Consider the following 25,672-nt stretch of genomic DNA (forward strand, 5'->3'; position numbering starts at 1 on the left):
CAGCACTGTACCTTTGATGATCAAGCCCATTGTGTGTAAACTTCAATAGCTCTTTCTGTGTGCACAGTCCTATTCAAAGTATAACATGCTAACTTTAATTAGCTTTAGCGCAAGTCTGGTTTTGGTTTTCATATGTAAAACACTACAGATGTAGCGTAAGAACCTCTTTGCTGTGTGGCTGCCTGGTACAAAGACAGATGTAAAACTTTCTATTTTCAGTGTGTGATTGGAGGAAAACTAGAAATTGCTTATCTTTTTTAGACAGGATAACATAGCTTTCCAAAAGTGCTCATACTCCCCAGAGAAAACAAACAGTAATAATCAAGGCCCAGACATGGTCAGGTCATGGGAACTTTAAGGGCAGAGCATGCCCCCCTCGATCGGTTTCGTCATACTTATTCACTAGGCTGAGGCAATGCTTGGTATGTTAAAGGGTGACTACTGTAGCTTCAAATTACATAATTACTTTCAGATATTTCCTGTTCCCCAATCTTATTCTTGGTTCTTTTTGCAATTACTCAAATGTTGTGCTTTTTCTCTTTTTTATATGCCTTTCCATGTGCTTTCACCCGAGTTCAGCAGCTGCTCTTGCATGTGCTTTCACCCGAGTTCAGCAGCTGCTCTTGCATGTGCTTTCACCCGAGTTCAGCAGCTGCTCTTGCATGTGCTTTTACCCGAGTTCAGCAGCTGCTCTTGCATGTGCTTTCACCCGAGTTCAGCAGCTGCTATTGCATGTGCTTTCACCCGAGTTCAGCAGCTGCTCTTGCATGTGCTTTCACCCGAGTTCAGCAGCTGCTCTTGCATGTGCTTTCACCTGAGCAGCAGCTGCTCTTGCATGTGCTTTCACCCGAGTTCAGCAGCTGCTCTTGCATGTGCTTTCACCTGAGCAGCAGCTGCTATTGCATGTGCTTTCACCCGAGTTCAGCAGCTGCTCTTGCATGTGCTTTCACCCGAGTTCAGCAGCTGCTCTTGCATGTGCTTTCACCCGAGTTCAGCAGCTGCTCTTGCATGTGCTTTCACCCGAGTTCAGCAGCTGCTCTTCAGTTCTAGCTGCCTGCATGAAAGTAACATGGGCTTGATCAGTCACAGTGTCTTTATAGAGGACAGAGTTCCGGCAGCACCATCTAAGTGACCAGGTATTTTCCTCTTGTATTGCTGACAGTACACAGCTGAGCACTAGATGGTGCTAATGCTTCCTAATATAAAAGCAGGCCCAACGGCAAAATTTTGTACAAGTGTAACTGGAGCAAACATTTAAATACAGACAGAATACACCACTCCCCTTTCATTCTTTCATTTGCATGCAATAATATAATGCTAATTTTCAGCACAATAAGCTGTCTATGTGCAAAGAAAAACGTACATGTTTAAAAACATATACACTTCTTGGTAACTTTTGAAAAACAAGTCTATAGAACAATCCATGTCTTAAATAAAGAGAGCACCTTTACAGGTTTGAACAAAATGTAAAATCTGTCCTTTCATTCATAAACAAAAAACACACATTTGTAAAGAATATATACTTTTATTCTCCATAAAAAATAAAAATCAATTGAGTAGTTAAATAAAATATAAAGAAAACCAAATGAGTTTACACAATAAAGTAGGAGATGATATCCATTGTACAAGGGTTAATACTACTTCTAGTACAGCATCTGCCTTTGTAGGAGTGTTCCATAGCAAGTCCCCCCTCATAGTAACAATGAATACACTGCTGTATGCTTTTAACATGCTGTATCATGCTCAAGCCTGTTATTTTTTCTTACAAAGCTTTACGTCACTTATCTGTGCTTTACCACACTTTTACTGTGCTTTACTATGCTGTGGTGATACACTTTGCTAAGTTTGTACCATGATATGCTACAGTACATTTTTAAAGGGACTAACCCTGTAGCAATTATTTCATTTTCATAACTAACTATGAATCACAGGAAGGATTTAGGTGGTACAGTTGCAATGTTCAATGATTTCCGTAGTTAAATCGACAAGCAGAGTAACATTTATTTATTCATTTTAAATCCAATTTTAATTTACAAGACATAGGAGCAATCCATTTGCAGGGGTCCAGGGGCCACTGTGTTGTTAGCATTTTAAACACGCTTAGTAAAGAATATTAGCAGTTGCTGCCTCGGAGTCTCATTTAAGCACTTGCTCTAGGGAGAAGGAGTAAATGGCAGAATGTTAGTGTTGGGTAAGGACTGTGGGGTTTATAGGCATCGGTAGGGACTGCAGAATGACTCAGTTGAAAAACATCTTGTGCATTTTTATTTCAATAAACAGAACAGTGCTGCTCGTTAAATCTTTAATTCTGTCTTCACAACTGCTGCACTACAACATTTTTTTGTGAATGATGCTTTGAAAGATTGGGGGGGTGGGTTAGCAGAATTTTGAAGTGGCTGTAGTCCACATTTACATATTTATGTAAAAAATGTATTATAATATTATAAAGAAAAATACAAATTATTGTGTTAATGTATAAATGTTGGACAGTAACAAATAAAAAAATAATACCCTGTATGTTTATTTAAAAATTACATTTTTTTACCTAAAATAATAATTAAAAAAAAGTTAATATAGCCTGTATAAGTTAAAGCAGACATCAGGTGACTGAATGAAGATCTGAATAAATGGTGTGTTTTTTTTCCAAACTAAACAAGCTGACCAGTGAGAGTGAGCTGCTGTAAATACTGTACTGTAAATGACCTCTTGCTCCGAAGTGTCCTGGCTGATAGCATTGCCATACAGACATGCTCCATTGGAACTGAAAGTGTACTAGCTGACTGCATTGCCATCGAGTCGTCTGTTTCAGAGAGCACGATGGCAGCCCAGTTGGCCATGTTATTGTTAGGCAGTGGAAAAGGCCAGTGTTGGTCAGGAGATCTTGTCTGGTACCTTCACAGTGGAAAAGGCCAGTGTTAGTCAGGAGATCTCGTCTGGTACCTTCACAGTGGAAAAGGCCTATGTTGGTCAGGAGATCTCGTCTGGTACCTTCACAGTGGAAAAGGCCAGTTTTGGTCAGGAGATCTCGTCTGGTACCTTCACATTGGAAAAGGCCAGTGTTGGTCAGGAGATGTTGTCTGGTACCTTCACATTGGAAAAGGCCAGTGTTGGTCAGGAGATCTCGTCTGGTACCTTCACAGTGGAAAAGGCCAGTGTTGGTCAGGAGATCTTGTATGATACCTTCACAGTGGAAAAGGCCAGTCATGGTCAGGAGATTCCATCTGATACCTTTACAGTGGATGCAGCTCTGAAGTGCTCTGCCCTCATGGTCTCCTCATAGGGAAATGAGTCTTTATCCAGCAGTGTCCCATCAGTCTGCCCCTTCATTGCTAAGTAACGAAGTGCCACACTCTGCCAGTCAGTCACCTCATCGATATGTATGAGTCCACTCTGTCTGGAATGTCTTACCAATCCTCCTGAAAGACACAAACAAAGTTTTTGTATGCCACTACCCCCTGACCACAGTGGCTATTGTTTAAGTGTATTGACCCAGTGTGTTAGTAAATTGTCTCTCAGTTCTAATAATAATAATAATCATCTTTATTTTATATAGCGCCTTTCATGTGCATCTCAAAGCGCTGAACAATTAAAAAAAAAAACAATAAAACATAACAATTTGTTAAAATAAAAGCCATTGAATAAACATGTGTTTTCAACTTAGATTTCAAAGTGGTTACAGTCACTATCCCTTATGACCTTCGGGAGGTCATTCCACAGCCTTGGGGCTCGACATGAAAAGGCTCTGTCCCTGAAAGATCGACGCTTAGTTATTGGTACCTTCAGTAGACCAGAATCATAGGATCGCAGACTGCGCACTGTAGTATATGGTACCAGAAGCTCACAGAGCTTTGAAAGTCTTTGCAGAGCTTTGAAAGTCAGCAATAGTATTTTAAATTTTACTCTGAACTCCACTGGGAGCCAATTATTATTATTATTATTATTATTATTTATTTCTTAGCAGACGCCCTTATCCAGGGCGACTTACAATTGTTACAAGATATCACATTATTTTTACATACAATTACCCATTTATACAGTTGGGTTTTTACTGGAGCAATCTAGGTAAAGTACCTTGCTCAAGGGTACAGCAGCAGTGTCCCCCACTGGGGATTGAACCCACGTCCCTCCGGTCAAGAGTCCAGGGCCCTAACCACTACTCCACACTGCCTCCCACTGAGCCAATGCAGTGTGGCTAAGACTGGAGTAATATGATCAGTGAATTTGGTTTTAGTTAAAATTCTAGCCGCTGAATTTTGGACATATTGTAATTTTTTAAGAGAGTTTTTTGAGACACCAACAAGCAAAGCATTACAATAGTCTATACGAGAAAAAACAAAACAAAGACATGAATCAGCTTTTCTGCATCTGCCTGAGTAAGACAGGAGCGAATACGAGCAACATTACAAAGATGGTAAAAAGAAACTTTAGTAATATTATGAATATGCTCATCAAAAGCAAAGTCTTGGTCAAAAATAATACCAAGATTCTTTAGATCCTTTACTTCTGACGGAGATGCTCTCTCATAGATAGTAAGTAAAGGTCCTGTGAGCTTTACAAAATGCTAATGAGACCAAGCCACTTTTCCTGACCTATATGTTATGTAGTAATAATCTAATCCCAAAAAACATTAGAACTTTTTTTCTATCTATCTATCTATTTTATACTGCATTTTTTTCAAAGTTTTGGCAGGGCAACATCTCAAACTCCTTAGAGTTCACACAAACTTTTTTTGAATTTCTAAAAATGGAAAATGTATTGTGGCAATGCGCCCCGCCCCTGTGTGCATTTGTGTGTTGTGTTGTATGTTGCGTGTGTTAATGTTGGTGTATAGTCATTGGTACACGGGATATAAACGGGTCTGTGTTTCACGTGTGTTTAAAGTGTATAATTATATTTAGGCACGAGGATGGCACATCACTTCACGTGCAGATAAAATATGTATAATGTGAGCACGGGGTTGCACAGAATTAATTCACGTGCTGGGATTCAAGTGAATAATTAATTAGTAATTGAATCCCAGCACAATAGTATATATAGACGCACATTTCATTCAGTCAGGGTTAGGTGTTCAGAGAGTGGAGAACGGGTGAGAGAGAAGGAGTAAAATCGTCAGCGTAATTATAAATATAATAAGTGTATTCTCACCGTGTTTGTTCGTCTCCGTTTCACCTGTGTGTTAGTGTCTAGTCGTTTTGTCTGTCCGTTTATTTTGGCGTCAAGTGCCGTGTCCCGTGTTTTTGTCTGTTCAAACCTTTTATTTTCTGTTCTGTTTATTAAATGGTGAGCGCGATCACGCGCTCAGCTTAACGAAAACCCCAAATCTCTGTGTGTTACTTCCTGATTCTGGTCTGACGCCACCCACTCCGGCCGTCTTTGTGACACGTGGTGTCATCGTGGGATAATAGCGCCTCCAAGCGTCAGACCAGGAGAGGGGGTTCTGTGAAAAAAAAAAAAAAAAAAATAGTAAAGCGAGGATGGGAAGAAAGAGCTGCAGGAAGCAGCAGAAGCAGCAGCAGCAACAACAGCTGCAGCCCTCATCCTGCATGCCGGGCTGGGAGGAGGACAGCCACAACGGGGCAGTAGCCACCCCTCTACCCCCACTGCCACCGGGTTCCCCACCGTCCCGGGAAATATGGGACTGGCTGGTGCACCCCGAGGGGAACTTCGCCAGTGACCTCCCCATGGTTATTCATGCACTGCAGATGCGAGATGGGAAACGATGGGAGGACTGGGAGCAACAGCACAACCCGGCATCCGTTCGTGACCTCACCATGGTGGTGCTGGGTTACCTAGCTGCAGACATGGGAGGGATGCCTTCCAGTGAGCAAGAGGGAGAGGAGCAGTCGCTGCCCTCTCCAGTACCTGAGCGGGAGGAGCCTGAGCGTCCACAGCCCGAGTGGGAGGAGCCTGAGCGTCCACAGCCCGAGTGGGAGGAGCCTGAGCGTCCACAGCCCGAGTGGGAGGAGCCTGAGCGTCCACAGCCCGAGTGGGAGGAGCCTGAGCGTCCACAGCCCGAGTGGGAGGAGCCTGAGCGTCCTACGCCTGAGTGGGAGGAACCCGAACGTCCTACGCCTGAGTGGGGGGAACCCGAGTGTCCACAGCCCAAAAGGGAGGAGTCGGGGCGTCCACAGCCCAAAAGGGAGGAGGTCGGGGATGATGGCTGGGAGGTTTTTTTAAAGAACCTCGCAGCAGAGTTATGCCCTGGCTGTGGGGCTTATGGGCACACGTTAGCCATATGCCCCACCCAGTATGAAGAGGAGGAACTAGCGCCCAGACGGGGGGACCGCGAGCGTCCAGCGCCCAGACGGGGGGACCGCGAGCGTCCAGCGTCCAGACGGGGGGACCGCGGGAATCCGAAGCCTGAGAGGCAGCTGTTCCCACCTTCACCAGCAGAGCAAGAATGCCTGCTGGTTTCCCCATCCCAACCAGCAGAGGTAGAATGCCTGCTGGTTTCCCCAGCACAACCAGCAGAGGAAGAATGCCTGCTGGTTTCCCCAGCCCAACCAGCAGAGGAAGAATGCCTGCTGGTTTCCCCAGCACAACCAGCAGAGGAAGAATGCCTGCTGGTTTCCCCAGCACAACCAGCAGAGGAAGAATGCCTGCTGATTTCCCCAGCACAAACAGCAGAGGAAGAATCCCTGCTGGTTTCCCCAGCACAACCAGCAGAGGAAGAATGCCTGCTGGTTTCCCCAGCACAACCAGCAGAGGAAGAATGCCTGCTGGTTTCCCCTTCAGAGGCAGAGCCGCACCAGTCCGCTGCAAGAGAGGCAGAGCAGCACCAGTCCCCTGAAAAAGGGGGAGACTACACGCTGCTCCCACCTCCATCGGCAGGAGACTACACGCTGCTCCCACCTTCACCGGCAGGAGCAGAGCAGCCGGAGCTGCCTCTGCCTCCGCCACCTACATCGGCAGGAGCAGAGCAGCCGGAGCTGCCTCTGCCTCCACCACCTACATCAGCAGGAGCAGAGGAGCAGGAGCTGCCTCTGCCACTTCCAGGAGCAGAGGAGCAGGAGCTGCCTCTGCCACTTCCAGGAGCAGAGGAGCAGGAGCTGCCTCTGCCTCTGCCACTGCCAGAAGCAGAACAGCAGGAGCTGTCTCTGCTTCCCGTACCTCCACCACGGGGAGTACGGTGGCCGGAGCCCCAGAAAGGGGAGCTGTCGGCCACGAAGAAGGGGGAGGAGGTCTGGAGACCACCAACCCCAGCAGCAGTTTCGCTGCCGGAGATCGTGGGGGAGGTCAGGAGACCTGCTCCCACTGCAGCAGTTTCGCTGCCGGAGATCGTGGGGGAGGTCCGGAGACCTGCTCCCACTGCAGCAGTTTCGCTGCCGGAGATCGTGGGGGAGGTCCGGAGACCTGCTCCCACTGCAGCAGTTTCGCTGCCGGAGATCGTGGGGGAGGTCCGGAGACCTGCTCCCACTGCAGCTTCTTCGCTGCCGGCAGTACTGTGGTCGGAGCCCCATCAAAGGGAGCTACCGGCTACAAAGACAGGGAGAGAGGTCAGGAGACCACTTTCCCCAGCAGCAGTTTCGCTGCAGGAGTGGACCAACAGGCTGTCAGCCGTGCCACTACCGGCAGGGGTGCTGACAGCATGGCCAGCCATGGGCCCACTGAAGCCTCCCTTCCCAGCCCGAGACTTTGTCCTGGACTGCTGGATTTTTAAGGGGGGAGGTGGCCGTAAAGGCCATGTGTGCTGCGCACAAGGGGGGGGTATATGTGGCAATGCGCCCCGCCCCTGTGTGCATTTGTGTGTTGTGTTGTATGTTGCGTGTGTTAATGTTGGTGTATAGTCATTGGTACACGGGATATAAACGGGTCTGTGTTTCACGTGTGTTTAAAGTGTATAATTATATTTAGGCACGAGGATGGCACATCACTTCACGTGCAGATAAAATATGTATAATGTGAGCACGGGGTTGCACAGAATTAATTCACGTGCTGGGATTCAAGTGAATAATTAATTAGTAATTGAATCCCAGCACAATAGTATATATAGACGCACATTTCATTCAGTCAGGGTTAGGTGTTCAGAGAGTGGAGAACGGGTGAGAGAGAAGGAGTAAAATCGTCAGCGTAATTATAAATATAATAAGTGTATTCTCACCGTGTTTGTTCGTCTCCGTTTCACCTGTGTGTTAGTGTCTAGTCGTTTTGTCTGTCCGTTTATTTTGGCGTCAAGTGCCGTGTCCCGTGTTTTTGTCTGTTCAAACCTTTTATTTTCTGTTCTGTTTATTAAATGAACGAAACGAAAACCCCAAATCTCTGTGTGTTACTTCCTGATTCTGGTCTGACGCCACCCACTCCGGCCGTCTTTGTGACATGTATATATTACTAAATAATCTCTCTCTCTCTCTCTCTCTCTCTCTGTCTCTCTCTCTCTCTCTCTCTCTCTCTCTCTCTCTCTCTCTCTCTCATACTTCTACTTAGTATGAAGAAAAATAATTGTAATATACACCTAGCTGTACATCATTTTCTTCTCATTGTTGGGTTCTGATAACAAGTTAAGCAACCAGAACAGAGAGATTGAATTATTTTCCTAGTACACATCTGACATCAAACAATAAGAAGTGATGGTATTTCCGAGTACCTTCTGGGGAGATCTGGGTCCTCTTGTTAGTGGTGCGTATCCAGTCCACAGAGGTGTGTGCCAGCATATCTAAGGAGCGGGTATCTGTGTAGACATCCAGCTCCTGCTCCTCTGTCATCAGGTCCCTCCCATCAGAGGAGCAGATCTTACCTAAGCAGACACACAATGGCATTGGCTACAACAAGGGCAAAAGTGGGGGAAGTGGGGCAGGGAGGAAAACCCCAGGTGCGTGCTGTGAACATAGATCTGCACAGGGTTAGCTGAACACTTGAATTACACTGCAGAGCTTAAAGTGAGTGCTTATAGATTTGGAAGTTTAACAAGACAGAGCTTGCCTTTCTTTGATATTCCCATTCATTTGAATAATTGATTGCTAAGGGCCAATTTGCACTTGACCATCGTTGCTCTGCTTGGGGTCAGGAAAACATGATGTCAGAGGAAGAAACATTGTGCAGCCATGCCTGAAGGGGATATTTTGTTTACAATTTCCTAGGAGAGATGCTTCAAATAATTGTCATGCTAAAATTGCATATACAAGCCTAAATAAATTAATCAAAGTAATAGGAATATTAACCAAGCAAGAAACCACCAACAAAGACACATGGTTCTCACATGATGTCCTAGATTAAATTAGGGAGGTCTATTTTAATGATCTAAACAATGATCGATCTTAATACAGCCACCTAAAACATAAAGCAGATTTTTCAATAAGCCTAGGAAGTGAACAAGAAAAGGAACTAAAACCCACCGTCATGTTTGAAGAGCATCTTGAAGTAGAAGAAGAGGTTGGTAAAGAGGTTGAACGGGGATGGCGTGCCTGACTTCCGGTTCATATCCCGGATGAGCATGGCCCTCCCAAACTTCCACTCTGTATCTGACTGCGCCTGGATTCGCTGGTAGGTGTCGCTCATCATGGCAATCAGAAGGTTGATCAGCACGATGACGGTAACCACCAAATACATACCGTAAAAAAAATTGCTGATGACATTCGTGAACGCTGGTGTCCGACTAAGCTTGGGCATGGCTTCTGGGTCAACGAGGCCAAAGAGCGCGAAGAAGAGCTTGATGGATATCTCCAAAGGGGTCTGGATCTCAGTGCTCTCACCCCCTGTGCTATTGCCAGACTGTGTGTCCTCGGGGTAAACCGGCTGATAGACAACAGAGAGATTCATGGTAAAGGCCGTGTGGAACAGCACGAGGATGACTGCAAATCGGGCCAGGTCCTTTATGAGGTCCCTGATAATGATGGCCCAAGGTCCAAAGAGGTGGTGGAAAGTCAGAAACTCAAGGAACTGCACAAAGCTGAGGGTCATGGCGACAGCTAAGAAGATGTTGCGGGCAAACAGGCAGTGCAGGCGGTCAGACGACTGGAAGGCAAAGGCCAGCAGGTGACAGAAGAAAGCGATGGCAGAGAAACCCAGGACCAGGACTCGGATCCAAGCCAAGCCAATCCTTTCACCTGGGTGGGTCAGCTCAGAGACTAGAATCCCAGAGAGCCAGGCCAGGAGCAGCCACTCATTCCAAGCAGGCAGCAACTTCCCCAGGTAGATAGGGCTGATGGGAGGGTAGACAATGGTCAGAATGAAGAGTATCAAGAGGAACATGTGGGACACCAGGTGGCTCATGAACTTCATGATGGGGATCTTGTTGAACCTGTGCTTCAGGGGAAGGGAGAAGACCAGCCAGACCACAGGGCAGAGCAGGAAGCAGAAGAACAGGAGCACTATCTTCCACGGCGCCCACTTCAGGTTTCCATACCAGACCTCCGTCAGGTACTTCTGCACAGCTGGGTGGGCCACCACGTCCTTCTGCTGACTCTCAATCAGGCAGTCCAGCATGGGAGTTCTCCGGTGGTCCACTGCACGCAGGATGCAGCCGGCGCTCTTGCCTCCAGAGGCGATGGTAAGGAGTTCGGTGGCCATGCCCTCGCAGTACTTGGCAGCGTTGAGTAGGTCCATGGAGCGCTCCTTCTCTTTCAGGGCAGTGAGGCTGAATGCCCGGGAAAGCTTGACCGCTGTGTCCAGGGGAGCTCTGGAGTGGAGCACAAACTCCTCAATCACCTTGTCGCTGTTCAGCTTCCCGCAGACCATTAGATCGAAAATAAACTGCAAAAAAGATAGCAAACAGAATTTTAAAAGACGCGAATTTTTACAAAAAAACAAAACCAAAAAAAACCCTGATTGAGCTATAATTAAAAAAATATATAAATAATAATAATAATAATAATAATAATAATAATAATAATAATAATAATAATACATACATACAAACATAAAAGTTATTCTTTCAGTAAAGTATTATAAAGAATTACATGCTTAATTGATGTCTCATTCGCCAAACAAGTGAATGATAAAAAATAAAAACGTCAGAATGCAATTCATATTTTGCACATTCTTTTTTTTCTTGGTATTACTCTCACATATATTCATGTATGTTCATTGAAAATACCCACAGTAGGAGAATACAATATTCTGCATCTGTGAATTGAAACCTTTTATGACACTAGCCTAAGTTATGCTGTCATCTTCTGGTTAAATGAAAAAAGGGCAACTTAAACGTGTATCTACTTCCAAAACCAATCAAACAGGACAACATGTAGTATATACTGCATATGTACAATTCAGTTTACTAATGCAATAAAACCCCTCATATTTTTTCAGAGACCTTTCAAATAATGGATAACACTTGTTTATCTTACAGATAAGGAATTCCACCAATTACATGTTAATGGTGTTATAACTAAAGCTTTAATCCCCCTTTCTTATCCTTACTAAGAAGCAGAACCATTTCCACTGCCCCTTTTGTCATGGTGAAGGTCGGCTGATTTGTGTCTGGGGTCTTGTTATTATGTGCACACTGGCATTGTAAGACAAATCTACCTTCTAACATGGAATGGATTGAGCTAATAGATTAGGTATCATTTTACATTGTCTCTAACTACTGTGTATTTACATAGTAAATACACATAATTACAATGTTACTATGCATAGGTACAATGCACTTAACGTGGAAATCTTTTTGCATGATATAACACTAACCCTATTCCTATCCCTGAGCCTAACCCTTTTCTAATATAATTGAGCACTTATATATATCATGCAAAAAGAGCTACACATTGTAACTATGCATAATAACATTGCAATTATGTATTTACTAACTTATGTAAATAGACACTTAATGAAAAAAGTTGCCATATATTATCATTGAAATATCTTTAAAAGGTAAAAATAAGTATACTGTACCACAATAAAAGCATAGTGAAGTGCATAGTAAAATGTGGTAAAGCACAGGTGGTAAGCATTGTAAAGCCCAGAGAGGTACAATATGGTAAAGCATATTAAAAGAACATGGCCCCACCTTCCTGTCCTCGACCAGGTTCAGAGTGTTGTGGTTTCTAAGTGTGTGCCAGTATAAAATGACACTGTGCACACAGGGTCCCCACCTTCCTGTCCTCGACCAGGTTCAGAGTGTTGTGGTTTCTAAGTGTGTGCCAGTATAAAATGACACTGTGCACACAGGGGCCCCACCTTCCTGTCCTCGACCAGGTTCAAAGTGTTGTGGTTTCTAAGTGTGTGCCAGTATAAAATGACCCTGTGCACACAGGGGCCCCACCTTCCTGTCCTCGACCAGGTTCAGAGTGTTGTGGTTTCTAAGTGTGTGCCAGTATAAAATGACACTGTGCACACAGGGGCCCCACCTTCCTGTCCTCGACCAGGTTCAGAGTGTTGTGGTTTCTAAGTGTGTGCCAGTATAAAATGACACTGTGCACACAGGGGCCCCACCTTCCTGTCCTCGACCAGGTTCAAAGTGTTGTGGTTTCTAAGTGTTTGCCAGTATAAAATGACACTGTGCACACAGGGTCCCCACCTTCCTGTCCTCGACCAGGTTCAGAGTGTTGTGGTTTCTAAGTGTGTGCCAGTATAAAATGACACTGTGCACACAGGGGCCCCACCTTCCTGTCCTCGACCAGGTTCAAAGTGTTGTGGTTTCTAAGTGTTTGCCAGTATAAAATGACCCTGTGCACACAGGGGCCCCACCTTCCTGTCCTCGACCAGGTTCAGAGTGTTGTGGTTTCTAAGTGTGTGCCAGTATAAAATGACACTGTGCACACAGGGGCCCCACCTTCCTGTCCTCGACCAGGTTCAGAGTGTTGTGGTTTCTAAGTGTGTGCCAGTATAAAATGACCCTGTGCACACAGGGGCCCCACCTTCCTGTCCTCGACCAGGTTCAGAGTGTTGTGGTTTCTAAGTGTGTGCCAGTATAAAATGACCCTGTGCACACAGGGGCCCCACCTTCCTGTCCTCGACCAGGTTCAGAGTGTTGTGGTTTCTAAGTGTGTGCCAGTATAAAATGACACTGTGCACACAGGGGCCCCACCTTCCTGTCCTCGACCAGGTTCAGAGTGTTGTGGTTTCTAAGTGTGTCCCAGTATAAAATGACACTGTGCACACAGGGGCCCCACCTTCCTGTCCTCGACCAGGTTCAGAGTGTTGTGGTTTCTAAGTGTTTGCCAGTATAAAATGACACTGTGCACACAGGGGCCCCACCTTCCTGTCCTCGACCAGGTTCAGAGTGTTGTGGTTTCTAAGTGTGTGCCAGTATAAAATGACACTGTGCACACAGGGGCCCCACCTTCCTGTCCTCGACCAGGTTCAGAGTGTTGTGGTTTCTAAGTGTGTGCCAGTATAAAATGACACTGTGCACACAGGGGCCCCACCTTCCTGTCCTCGACCAGGTTCAGAGTGTTGTGGTTTCTAAGTGTGTGCCAGTATAAAATGACACTGTGCACACAGGGGCCCCACCTTCCTGTCCTCGACCAGGTTCAGAGTGTTGTGGTTTCTAAGTGTGTGCCAGTATAAAATGACACTGTGCACACAGGGGCCCCACCTTCCTGTCCTCGACCAGGTCCAGAGTGTTGTGGTTTCTAAGTGTGTCCCAGTATAAAATGACACTGTGCACACAGGGGCCCCACCTTCCTGTCCTCGACCAGGTTCAGAGTGTTGTGGTTTCTAAGTGTGTCCCAGTATAAAATGACACTGTGCACACAGGGGCCCCACCTTCCTGTCCTCGACCAGGTTCAAAGTGTTGTGGTTTCTAAGTGTGTCCCAGTATAAAATGACACTGTGCACACAGGGGCCCCACCTTCCTGTCCTCGACCAGGTTCAGAGTGTTGTGGTTTCTAAGTGTGTCCCAGTATAAAATGACCCTGTGCACACAGGGGCCCCACCTTCCTGTCCTCGACCAGGTTCAGAGTGTTGTGGTTTCTAAGTGTGTGCCAGTATAAAATGACCCTGTGCACACAGGGGCCCCACCTTCCTGTCCTCGACCAGGTTCAGAGTGTTGTGGTTTCTAAGTGTGTCCCAGTATAAAATCACACTGTGCACACAGGGGCCCCACCTTCCTGTCCTCGACCAGGTTCAAAGTGTTGTGGTTTCTAAGTGTTTGCCAGTATAAAATGACACTGTGCACACAGGGTCCCCACCTTCCTGTCCTCGACCAGGTTCAGAGTGTTGTGGTTTCTAAGTGTGTGCCAGTATAAAATGACCCTGTGCACACAGGGGCCCCACCTTCCTGTCCTCGACCAGGTTCAGAGTGTTGTGGTTTCTAAGTGTGTGCCAGTATAAAATGACACTGTGCACACAGGGGCCCCACCTTCCTGTCCTCGACCAGGTTCAGAGTGTTGTGGTTTCTAAGTGTGTGCCAGTATAAAATGACACTGTGCACACAGGGGCCCCACCTTCCTGTCCTCGACCAGGTTCAGAGTGTTGTGGTTTCTAAGTGTGTGCCAGTATAAAATGACACTGTGCACACAGGGGCCCCACCTTCCTGTCCTCGACCAGGTTCAGAGTGTTGTGGTTTCTAAGTGTGTGCCAGTATAAAATGACACTGTGCACACAGGGGCCCCACCTTCCTGTCCTCGACCAGGTTCAAAGTGTTGTGGTTTCTAAGTGTGTGCCAGTATAAAATGACCCTGTGCACACAGGGGCCCCACCTTCCTGTCCTCGACCAGGTTCAGAGTGTTGTGGTTTCTAAGTGTGTGCCAGTATAAAATGACACTGTGCACACAGGGGCCCCACCTTCCTGTCCTCGACCAGGTTCAGAGTGTTGTGGTTTCTAAGTGTGTGCCAGTATAAAATGACACTGTGCACACAGGGGCCCCACCTTCCTGTCCTCGACCAGGTTCAGAGTGTTGTGGTTTCTAAGTGTGTCCCAGTATAAAATGACACTGTGCACACAGGGGCCCCACCTTCCTGTCCTCGACCAGGTTCAGAGTGTTGTGGTTTCTAAGTGTGTGCCAGTATAAAATGACACTGTGCACACAGGGGCCCCACCTTCCTGTCCTCGACCAGGTTCAGAGTGTTGTGGTTTCTAAGTGTGTCCCAGTATAAAATCACACTGTGCACACAGGGGCCCCACCTTCCTGTCCTCGACCAGGTTCAAAGTGTTGTGGTTTCTAAGTGTTTGCCAGTATAAAATGACACTGTGCACACAGGGGCCCCACCTTCCTGTCCTCGACCAGGTTCAGAGTGTTGTGGTTTCTAAGTGTGTCCCAGTATAAAATGACACTGTGCACACAGGGGCCCCACCTTCCTGTCCTCGACCAGGTTCAGAGTGTTGTGGTTTCTAAGTGTGTGCCAGTATAAAATGACACTGTGCACACAGGGGCCCCACCTTCCTGTCCTCGACCAGGTTCAGAGTGTTGTGGTTTCTAAGTGTGTGCCAGTATAAAATGACACTGTGCACACAGGGGCCCCACCTTCCTGTCCTCGACCAGGTTCAAAGTGTTGTGGTTTCTAAGTGTTTGCCAGTATAAAATGACCCTGTGCACACAGGGTCCCCACCTTCCTGTCCTCGACCAGGTTCAGAGTGTTGTGGTTTCTAAGTGTTTGCCAGTATAAAATGACACTGTGCACACAGGGGCCCCACCTTCCTGTCCTCGACCAGGTTCAGAGTGTTGTGGTTTCTAAGTGTGTGCCAGTATAAAATGACACTGTGCACACAGGGGCCCCACCTTCCTGTCCTCGACCAGGTTCAGAGTGTTGTGGTTTCTAAGTGTGTGCCAGTGTAAAATGACACTGTGCACACAGGGGCCCCACCTTCCTGTCCTCGACCAGGTTCAGAGTGTTGTGGTTTCTAAGTGTGTGCCAGTATAAAATGACACTGTGCACACAGGGGCCCCACCTTCCTGTCCTCGACCAGGTTCAGAGTGTTGTGGTTTCTAAGTGTGTCCCAGTATAAAATGACACTGTGCACACAGGGGCCCCACCTTCCTGTCCTCGACCAGGTTCAGAGTGTTGTGGTTTCTAAGTGTGTCCCAGTATAAAATGACACTGTGCACACAGGGGCCCCACCTTCCTGTCCTCGACCAGGTTCAGAGTGTTGTGGTTTCTAAGTGTGTGCCAGTATAAAATGACACTGTGCACACAGGGGCCCCACCTTCCTGTCCTCGACCAGGTTCAGAGTGTTGTGGTTTCTAAGTGTGTGCCAGTATAAAATGACACTGTGCACACAGGGGCCCCACCTTCCTGTCCTCGACCAGGTTCAGAGTGTTGTGGTTTCTAAGTGTGTGCCAGTATAAAATGACCCTGTGCACACAGGGGCCCCACCTTCCTGTCCTCGACCAGGTTCAAAGTGTTGTGGTTTCTAAGTGTTTGCCAGTATAAAATGACCCTGTGCACACAGGGGCCCCACCTTCCTGTCCTCGACCAGGTTCAGAGTGTTGTGGTTTCTAAGTGTTTGCCAGTATAAAATGACACTGTGCACACAGGGGCCCCACCTTCCTGTCCTCGACCAGGTTCAGAGTGTTGTGGTTTCTAAGTGTGTGCCAGTATAAAATGACACTGTGCACACAGGGGCCCCACCTTCCTGTCCTCGACCAGGTTCAAAGTGTTGTGGTTTCTAAGTGTGTGCCAGTATAAAATGACACTGTGCACACAGGGGCCCCACCTTCCTGTCCTCGACCAGGTTCAGAGTGTTGTGGTTTCTAAGTGTGTGCCAGTATAAAATGACACTGTGCACACAGGGGCCCCACCTTCCTGTCCTCGACCAGGTTCAGAGTGTTGTGGTTTCTAAGTGTGTGCCAGTATAAAATGACACTGTGCACACAGGGGCCCCACCTTCCTGTCCTCGACCAGGTTCAGAGTGTTGTGGTTTCTAAGTGTGTGCCAGTATAAAATGACACTGTGCACACAGGGGCCCCACCTTCCTGTCCTCGACCAGGTTCAAAGTGTTGTGGTTTCTAAGTGTTTGCCAGTATAAAATGACACTGTGCACACAGGGGCCCCACCTTCCTGTCCTCGACCAGGTTCAGAGTGTTGTGGTTTCTAAGTGTGTCCCAGTATAAAATCACACTGTGCACACAGGGGCCCCACCTTCCTGTCCTCGACCAGGTTCAGAGTGTTGTGGTTTCTAAGTGTTTGCCAGTATAAAATGACACTGTGCACACAGGGGCCCCACCTTCCTGTCCTCGACCAGGTTCAGAGTGTTGTGGTTTCTAAGTGTGTGCCAGTATAAAATGACCCTGTGCACACAGGGGCCCCACCTTCCTGTCCTCGACCAGGTTCAGAGTGTTGTGGTTTCTAAGTGTGTGCCAGTATAAAATGACACTGTGCACACAGGGGCCCCACCTTCCTGTCCTCGACCAGGTTCAGAGTGTTGTGGTTTCTAAGTGTGTGCCAGTATAAAATGACCCTGTGCACACAGGGGCCCCACCTTCCTGTCCTCGACCAGGTTCAGAGTGTTGTGGTTTCTAAGTGTGTGCCAGTATAAAATGACACTGTGCACACAGGGGCCCCACCTTCCTGTCCTCGACCAGGTTCAAAGTGTTGTGGTTTCTAAGTGTTTGCCAGTATAAAATGACCCTGTGCACACAGGGGCCCCACCTTCCTGTCCTCGACCAGGTTCAGAGTGTTGTGGTTTCTAAGTGTGTGCCAGTATAAAATGACCCTGTGCACACAGGGGCCCCACCTTCCTGTCCTCGACCAGGTTCAGAGTGTTGTGGTTTCTAAGTGTGTGCCAGTATAAAATGACACTGTGCACACAGGGGCCCCACCTTCCTGTCCTCGACCAGGTTCAGAGTGTTGTGGTTTCTAAGTGTGTGCCAGTATAAAATGACACTGTGCACACAGGGGCCCCACCTTCCTGTCCTCGACCAGGTTCAGAGTGTTGTGGTTTCTAAGTGTGTGCCAGTATAAAATGACCCTGTGCACACAGGGGCCCCACCTTCCTGTCCTCGACCAGGTTCAGAGTGTTGTGGTTTCTAAGTGTGTGCCAGTATAAAATGACACTGTGCACACAGGGGCCCCACCTTCCTGTCCTCGACCAGGTTCAGAGTGTTGTGGTTTCTAAGTGTGTGCCAGTATAAAATGACACTGTGCACACAGGGGCCCCACCTTCCTGTCCTCGACCAGGTTCAGAGTGTTGTGGTTTCTAAGTGTGTGCCAGTATAAAATGACCCTGTGCACACAGGGGCCCCACCTTCCTGTCCTCGACCAGGTTCAGAGTGTTGTGGTTTCTAAGTGTGTGCCAGTATAAAATGACACTGTGCACACAGGGGCCCCACCTTCCTGTCCTCGACCAGGTTCAGAGTGTTGTGGTTTCTAAGTGTGTGCCAGTATAAAATGACCCTGTGCACACAGGGGCCCCACCTTCCTGTCCTCGACCAGGTTCAGAGTGTTGTGGTTTCTAAGTGTGTGCCAGTATAAAATGACCCTGTGCACACAGGGGCCCCACCTTCCTGTCCTCGACCAGGTTCAGAGTGTTGTGGTTTCTAAGTGTGTGCCAGTATAAAATGACACTGTGCACACAGGGGCCCCACCTTCCTGTCCTCGACCAGGTTCAGAGTGTTGTGGTTTCTAAGTGTGTCCCAGTATAAAATGACACTGTGCACACAGGGGCCCCACCTTCCTGTCCTCGACCAGGTTCAGAGTGTTGTGGTTTCTAAGTGTGTGCCAGTATAAAATGACACTGTGCACACAGGGGCCCCACCTTCCTGTCCTCGACCAGGTTCAGAGTGTTGTGGTTTCTAAGTGTGTGCCAGTATAAAATGACCCTGTGCACACAGGGGCCCCACCTTCCTGTCCTCGACCAGGTTCAGAGTGTTGTGGTTTCTAAGTGTGTGCCAGTATAAAATGACACTGTGCACACAGGGGCCCCACCTTCCTGTCCTCGACCAGGTTCAGAGTGTTGTGGTTTCTAAGTGTGTGCCAGTATAAAATGACACTGTGCACACAGGGGCCCCACCTTCCTGTCCTCGACCAGGTTCAGAGTGTTGTGGTTTCTAAGTGTTTGCCAGTATAAAATGACACTGTGCACACAGGGGCCCCACCTTCCTGTCCTCGACCAGGTTCAGAGTGTTGTGGTTTCTAAGTGTGTCCCAGTATAAAATGACACTGTGCACACAGGGGCCCCACCTTCCTGTCCTCGACCAGGTTCAGAGTGTTGTGGTTTCTAAGTGTGTGCCAGTATAAAATGACACTGTGCACACAGGGGCCCCACCTTCCTGTCCTCGACCAGGTTCAGAGTGTTGTGGTTTCTAAGTGTGTGCCAGTATAAAATGACACTGTGCACACAGGGGCCCCACCTTCCTGTCCTCGACCAGGTTCAGAGTGTTGTGGTTTCTAAGTGTGTGCCAGTATAAAATGACCCTGTGCACACAGGGGCCCCACCTTCCTGTCCTCGACCAGGTTCAGAGTGTTGTGGTTTCTAAGTGTGTGCCAGTATAAAATGACACTGTGCACACAGGGGCCCCACCTTCCTGTCCTCGACCAGGTTCAGAGTGTTGTGGTTTCTAAGTGTGTGCCAGTATAAAATGACACTGTGCACACAGGGGCCCCACCTTCCTGTCCTCGACCAGGTTCAGAGTGTTGTGGTTTCTAAGTGTGTGCCAGTATAAAATGACACTGTGCACACAGGGGCCCCACCTTCCTGTCCTCGACCAGGTTCAGAGTGTTGTGGTTTCTAAGTGTGTGCCAGTATAAAATGACCCTGTGCACACAGGGGCCCCACCTTCCTGTCCTCGACCAGGTTCAAAGTGTTGTGGTTTCTAAGTGTGTCCCAGTATAAAATGACACTGTGCACACAGGGGCCCCACCTTCCTGTCCTCGACCAGGTTCAGAGTGTTGTGGTTTCTAAGTGTGTGCCAGTATAAAATGACACTGTGCACACAGGGGCCCCACCTTCCTGTCCTCGACCAGGTTCAGAGTGTTGTGGTTTCTAAGTGTGTGCCAGTATAAAATGACACTGTGCACACAGGGGCCCCACCTTCCTGTCCTCGACCAGGTTCAGAGTGTTGTGGTTTCTAAGTGTGTGCCAGTATAAAATGACCCTGTGCACACAGGGGCCCCACCTTCCTGTCCTCGACCAGGTTCAGAGTGTTGTGGTTTCTAAGTGTGTGCCAGTATAAAATGACCCTGTGCACACAGGGGCCCCACCTTCCTGTCCTCGACCAGGTTCAGAGTGTTGTGGTTTCTAAGTGTGTGCCAGTATAAAATGACACTGTGCACACAGGGGCCCCACCTTCCTGTCCTCGACCAGGTTCAGAGTGTTGTGGTTTCTAAGTGTTTGCCAGTATAAAATGACACTGTGCACACAGGGGCCCCACCTTCCTGTCCTCGACCAGGTTCAGAGTGTTGTGGTTTCTCCGGAGCAGGAAGCTCACAGTTCCCTGGTGGTTCTCCTCGGCAGCGTACTGAATCGGGGTCCGCCCCTCCTTGCACTCGAGCTTCACAGACGCCCCGCTCTCAACCAGGAACCGCACCGTCTCCAGGAACCCCGACTTGGACGCGAAGTGGAGCGGAGTCCAGCCATTCTGGAGGGCCAGGGGGAGACAGTCAGCAATAGTCGCTACCTATTTTTCTATTTATGCGCACGTCAGTGGCTTATGAAGAAGGTAATATTGGGAAATGCTAAATGGGGCTCCTATGTCTGGTAGCATACATACCCTTTGATCCCTTTGTGCCCCCAATTAAACCCACTGGTAAAAGTGGATAGAAAGCTTTTGCCTCTGACTGATTCTCTCTCTCATAGACCCTCACCTTGTCTGTGTCATTGATCTCAGCCCCCTGGCCCAGCAGCCCCCTGACCATCTCATGGTGCCCGTTGGCAGCAGCCAGGTGGAGGCAGGTGCGCCCGCGTCTGTCCTTGAGGTGCAGCTGGGAGGTGGACTTGCTGAGGAGCAGCCCCACCACTGCAGTGTGCCCGTTCTGAGCTGCCAGGTGCAGAGGAGTGGAGCCCTGAGGGAGCAGAGACAGGGTGGGAAGGTGAAATGGAGCCCGGCTGCAGGGCCAGAAGTACAGGGCACTCTGATGAAGCCAAGAGGAAAGAATCACTTCTTTGGAAACAAATACATCCTTAGGGGCTTATGTACTGTATTGCAGGGGAGTGGCAATTCTACAGTGAGCCATTTGCAGTCAACCCCATTATCCAGTCAATTTCAGATTCAGTGAGAAAAGCTATTCTCTTTGGACCAGTGACAGAAAAGAGGATGTAACACAAACAGTATTCATACATACAGTAATATTATATATATATATATATATATATATATATATATATATATATATATATATATATATATATATATAGTATATATACATATTCTTATATATATATATATATATATATATATATATATATATATATATATATATATATATATATATATATATATATATATATATATATATATTAATGACTTAGTCAATTAATAAAATATTTTGAAATCGTTGTTCTGAAAATAAAAACTTTGAATGCAACAAAACGTACATGTAGGTTAGTCTCTGCGTCAGCCTGCACCCCGGGGTAGTTGAGTAGAAGCCTCACTAGGCTCTCATGTCCTGACTGGGCAGCGAGATGCAGGGGGGTAAACCCTGACTGAAACCATGACAACAAACACAACACAGAGGCGTTAGTTCAGTGGTGTTCAACTCCCCCTCCCCCTCCCCCTCCCCCTCCCCCCCCCTGTATGTGGAAAAGCCATTCCTGATTTAAATTGAAATCTAGATAACTACTTCACAGTCAGGTTTGCGACTAAGATATACAGGATTATGTGCAAAGGACTACTGTCTAGTGGAAGCTCAAACCGTGTCTCGCTGTGTCACCTTCCTGGACAGGTAAATATACTGCGTGTAAGCAGCTGTGTTGAAATAGCTGAAACTTCTATTTACTTGACTTTGTGACTTTGTTTCTAACTGTTTTACCTCAAAATGTGTTATTAACTGTGAAGTTATGACCTTTTTAGACAGCTGATGCCTCAGGCCTATCTGGTAATGAGATGCTGCATGTGCAGGTAAGTAGTGAGACCACACAAACATATCTGCTTCTGCTGAAACACTTGAATGGAAAGCAGAGCTGCGGCGGTCGAGTACCTCGCTGGGCTGCTCTCGGATCCTCTGCCCCTCGACTGCGCTCCGGGGGGGCTCGCTCTGCATCGTTGCTGGCACCCTGCTCAGGATCTCCCTCACAAAGTCCACCTGCCCGAAACTGGCTGCCACGTGGAGCGCAGTCAGTCCGGTCTGCGGGAAACACTGTATTACCACACACAGTCTGACACTATTCAAAATGCTTTATTTCTAAAGGTTTTGTATACAAAAAATAAGAGACTATTACATAGTAGTTGGACAATTATGCATGTCCATTGTAGGATTTATTTATTACCTGACAGCAACGCTTGCTAGATAACAGTACTTGAGCTCCAAAAATAATTAGTGGTAAATTCTGCTTTGAGGAGATTAGTCCCAATGTGCATTAACACATGGTAAGGACTGCACTTGAACCACATGCCAGCTATTATTCCAGTCATTTCCAGTACTCTTGACTTACACAAAGAGTCTGCAATTGGCTATTTAGCACCTGTAAGCAGTTATGTCGAGGTGCAGATACAATACAGAGAACAGGCATGATTCGTTATTCCTTAGCTTTCAGTAATTGAAAGGGCATGTTATACATATTCTTATAAAGCATGTAGACAGTAACGACTATAGTGCAGAAGTTGTTGTGAAAATAATAATATTAAAAAAATAAACTTACTTTAGTGCTAGTTATTTTAAAGGACACACTCCCTTTAAGAGCATCCAGGACATTTATGTGCCCGTTCTTAGCAGATAAATGGATAGCAGTCATCCCCTCCTGGAGAAAAACATATATTGCAACAATTTAGGTAGATAAAAACAGGACTGCTGCAAAAAGAGAATGCATTGATGTGAGCGAGACATACAGCAAGAAAGGGGCTTATCTGTTGTCAATACAAAAAAAAAAAAAAAAATGAGATCAACTCAAACTTAAGAAGTGACCTGTGTGGACATGACAGCATTTGTGTTTGACAACATACAGTGTAACATTTGAGGAAACATGGTTGGTGCATTGGCTTGTAATTGAAATGAGTGTAGCTGGTAATTAAAGATGTGACGGCAGCACTCACAGCATTCTCTTCTGCAGCTGAAGCGCCAGCCTCCAGTAAAACCTTCACAACCTCTGAGTGACCTCCAGCGGCTGCCAGGAGCAAGGGGCTGGAATCATTAGTCTGGAAGGAAAACAGAATTAGACAAACAGGTGCAGTGGCTCTCTTGAAGTGAAGCCTCTATGGAGAAGGGTAAGAATGCATTATCGAAGTATAACCAATAACGGTTAAGTAAAAATAAACACCATTGGCCACATTTTCAGAACGTTTCCTCCAGTCTTTAACTCCTGCTTTTTGAAAGAAGAAATAAAATCATGTTACTGTTACAAAATGAGAAACAGAACCCCTTGAAGTGCTGGAGAGAACTGGGATTATATGGGTAGGTGTCTAGTTCTAGCTTTGTAAAATTAACTAGGGCTAATTAAAGACTGGAGTAAACGCTTTGAAAATAAGGCCCTATATATCTAGATTTTGTTGATAACATCATGTACAGCTCTGGTCAAACGTTTTGCATCACCCCCTATATAATGAACTAATTTTGCTTCATAAAGTCAAATGAAACCTGCTGAATAATGTTACGTTAACATATTGAACTACATACCGCTTTGTAATTTTCCATATATTTAACAAATAACAAAAATAGAAAACTCTAACATTAAATACTGTACTACTATTATAGCTTCCAGTGACTTTTGCAATATCATTTTGTAGTTTCTTTGATTACACGATCTTAAATAAAACATCTAAATTATGTTCATAAAGTTTTTTTTTTTGTTTTTTTTCTCAATCCTGAAATTCTAGGCGATGCAAAACTTTTGTCCATAGCTGTACACAGTGAATGTCAGGTTTGCTTTTCCAGTGTTGCATCGTGGGATACCTATACTGCGCACTGAAAGTCACCTGATTACGAGCAGAGGTCACCCCGACTTTGCTGAACTTGAGAAGCTCCTTGATAACAGCCACGCTGCCCTTTGATGCTGCGATGTGGGCGCACGTGGCTCCTTCCACATTGGCAGAGGTGGCCAGCTCCGGGCGGTGCTTCAGGAAAAGCTTCACCACCTCCGAGTGGTCATTTTCTGCAGCCAGGTGGAGGGGGGTCTGCCCATGCTGGCGAGAACATGAAGAACAGAACCATTAGCAACCAACCCCTCTGCTGATGCAGTGCTTCATTGGATGCTAATCCCTCTAGTGGACCCATCAGGAACATTCATGATATAAATGTTTTGAGGATTTGAGTGACCAACAAAGTTGTATGACTCCACTTTAAAGTACAATGTATGCAGCATTAAAATAAAACACATCTGTTTAATTACTGACTGCGTGAAGCCCTTTCTACCCTCTTTACAATATAGTATGGTTGTTTATCTATGTATCGAACAACACTTCATATTCTGGCTTGTCTTGTGCTTGACCAGTCTGGGCTTGGGTATGGACTCAAGCTCTGAAAACGTGGACTTCAATGTACTGGACACAAGCTCTGAGAACCTGGACTTCAACGTACTAAGGACTCAAACACTGAGAAAGTGGACTTCAATGTACTGGACACAAGCTCTGAAAATGTGGACTTCAACGTACTGGACACAAGCTCTGAGAATGTGGACTTCAACATACTGGAAACAAGTGTATCTCTGGTGTCTATATTTTGCTAACAACTCAACCATCATTGTACATAGAACACAGTACACAGAGCACACAGCACAGTGCACACTATACAGAACACAGAGCACAGTGCACAGTACACAGTACACAGAGCACAGTGCACAGAACACAGAGCCCAGTGCACAGTCCACAGTACACAGAACACAGTGCACAGTACACAGAACACAGTGCACAGTGCACAGTACACAGAGCAGTGCACAGAACATAGAGCTCAGTTCACAGTACACAGAACACAGTACACAGAGCACACAGCACAGTGCACAGTATACAGAACACAGCGCACAGTGCACAGTACACAGAGCACAGAACACATAGAGCCCAGTGCACAGAACACAGAGCACAGAACACACAGCACAGTGCACAGTACACAGAACACAGAGCACACAGCACAGTGCACAGTACACAGTACACAACACAGTGCACAGTACACAGTACAGTGCACAGAGCACACAGCACAGAGCACACAGCACAGAGCACAGTACACAGAACACAGAGCACACAGCACAGTAAACAGTACACAGAACACAGTGCACAGTACATGGTGTAGTCCGCTTGTCGTCTATGATTGTCAGGACCATTTTGTTCAAAAATGTTCATTTACAATTGTTTTACTTTGTGAACTGAGCAACCTTTTGAAGAGGGTAATGGAAGAGTTGAGTGCTTACGATGTCCGTGGCATTAACATCTGCCTTCATGTTCAGTAAACTGCAGCATACGTCCAGCTGCCCGTGGAGCGCCGCCAGGTGTAGTGGGGTGCGTTTAGTCTGGAGGGGAATGGAGAGCACGGTTGGCACTCAGCCTCACAGACAAACACAACAAAAGGTAGGGAAATACAATGTAAAACATTGGCTTGCTATACATGCGCTTTACAAACTCGGATCTCTCTTTCCAGTGTCGTGGGTCACGCTTGTACCCCAAAATGTATTAAATTAGTATAGCTGGGAATTCATGCCAGTGGTCTCCTGTGGGCTACCAACCTCAACACCAGGCTTGATCGAGCACCTATAGAGTTGAAGTAAAATCTCTTAAAC

At 46.8% G+C, this 25,672-nt stretch overlaps 1 protein-coding gene across 2 annotated transcripts in view; it reads right to left on the reverse strand.

The window, feature by feature from the left end:
* Positions 1–872: 872 nt before the first annotated feature.
* Positions 873–25,672, reverse strand: part of trpn1 (transient receptor potential cation channel, subfamily N, member 1) — a 56,234-nt gene continuing 31,434 nt past the window's right edge. For both annotated transcript variants that reach the window (XM_059010416.1, XM_059010417.1), the window contains exons 18-29: positions 25,307–25,405; positions 23,883–24,089; positions 23,004–23,105; positions 22,613–22,711; positions 21,952–22,098; positions 21,350–21,457; positions 20,620–20,817; positions 20,187–20,393; positions 9,333–10,689; positions 8,585–8,734; positions 3,229–3,416; positions 873–2,153 (exon numbers count right to left, since the gene is read on the reverse strand). In XM_059010416.1, coding sequence (XP_058866399.1) covers positions 2,091–2,153; positions 3,229–3,416; positions 8,585–8,734; positions 9,333–10,689; positions 20,187–20,393; positions 20,620–20,817; positions 21,350–21,457; positions 21,952–22,098; positions 22,613–22,711; positions 23,004–23,105; positions 23,883–24,089; positions 25,307–25,405 — 2,925 coding nt within the window. In that variant the 3' untranslated portion in view covers positions 873–2,090. The remainder of the gene's footprint in view (positions 2,154–3,228; positions 3,417–8,584; positions 8,735–9,332; positions 10,690–20,186; positions 20,394–20,619; positions 20,818–21,349; positions 21,458–21,951; positions 22,099–22,612; positions 22,712–23,003; positions 23,106–23,882; positions 24,090–25,306; positions 25,406–25,672) is intronic.

The sequence above is a fragment of the Acipenser ruthenus genome, chromosome 3, assembly GCF_902713425.1.
Source record: "Acipenser ruthenus chromosome 3, fAciRut3.2 maternal haplotype, whole genome shotgun sequence".
NCBI classification, from domain to species: domain Eukaryota; kingdom Metazoa; phylum Chordata; class Actinopteri; order Acipenseriformes; family Acipenseridae; genus Acipenser; species Acipenser ruthenus.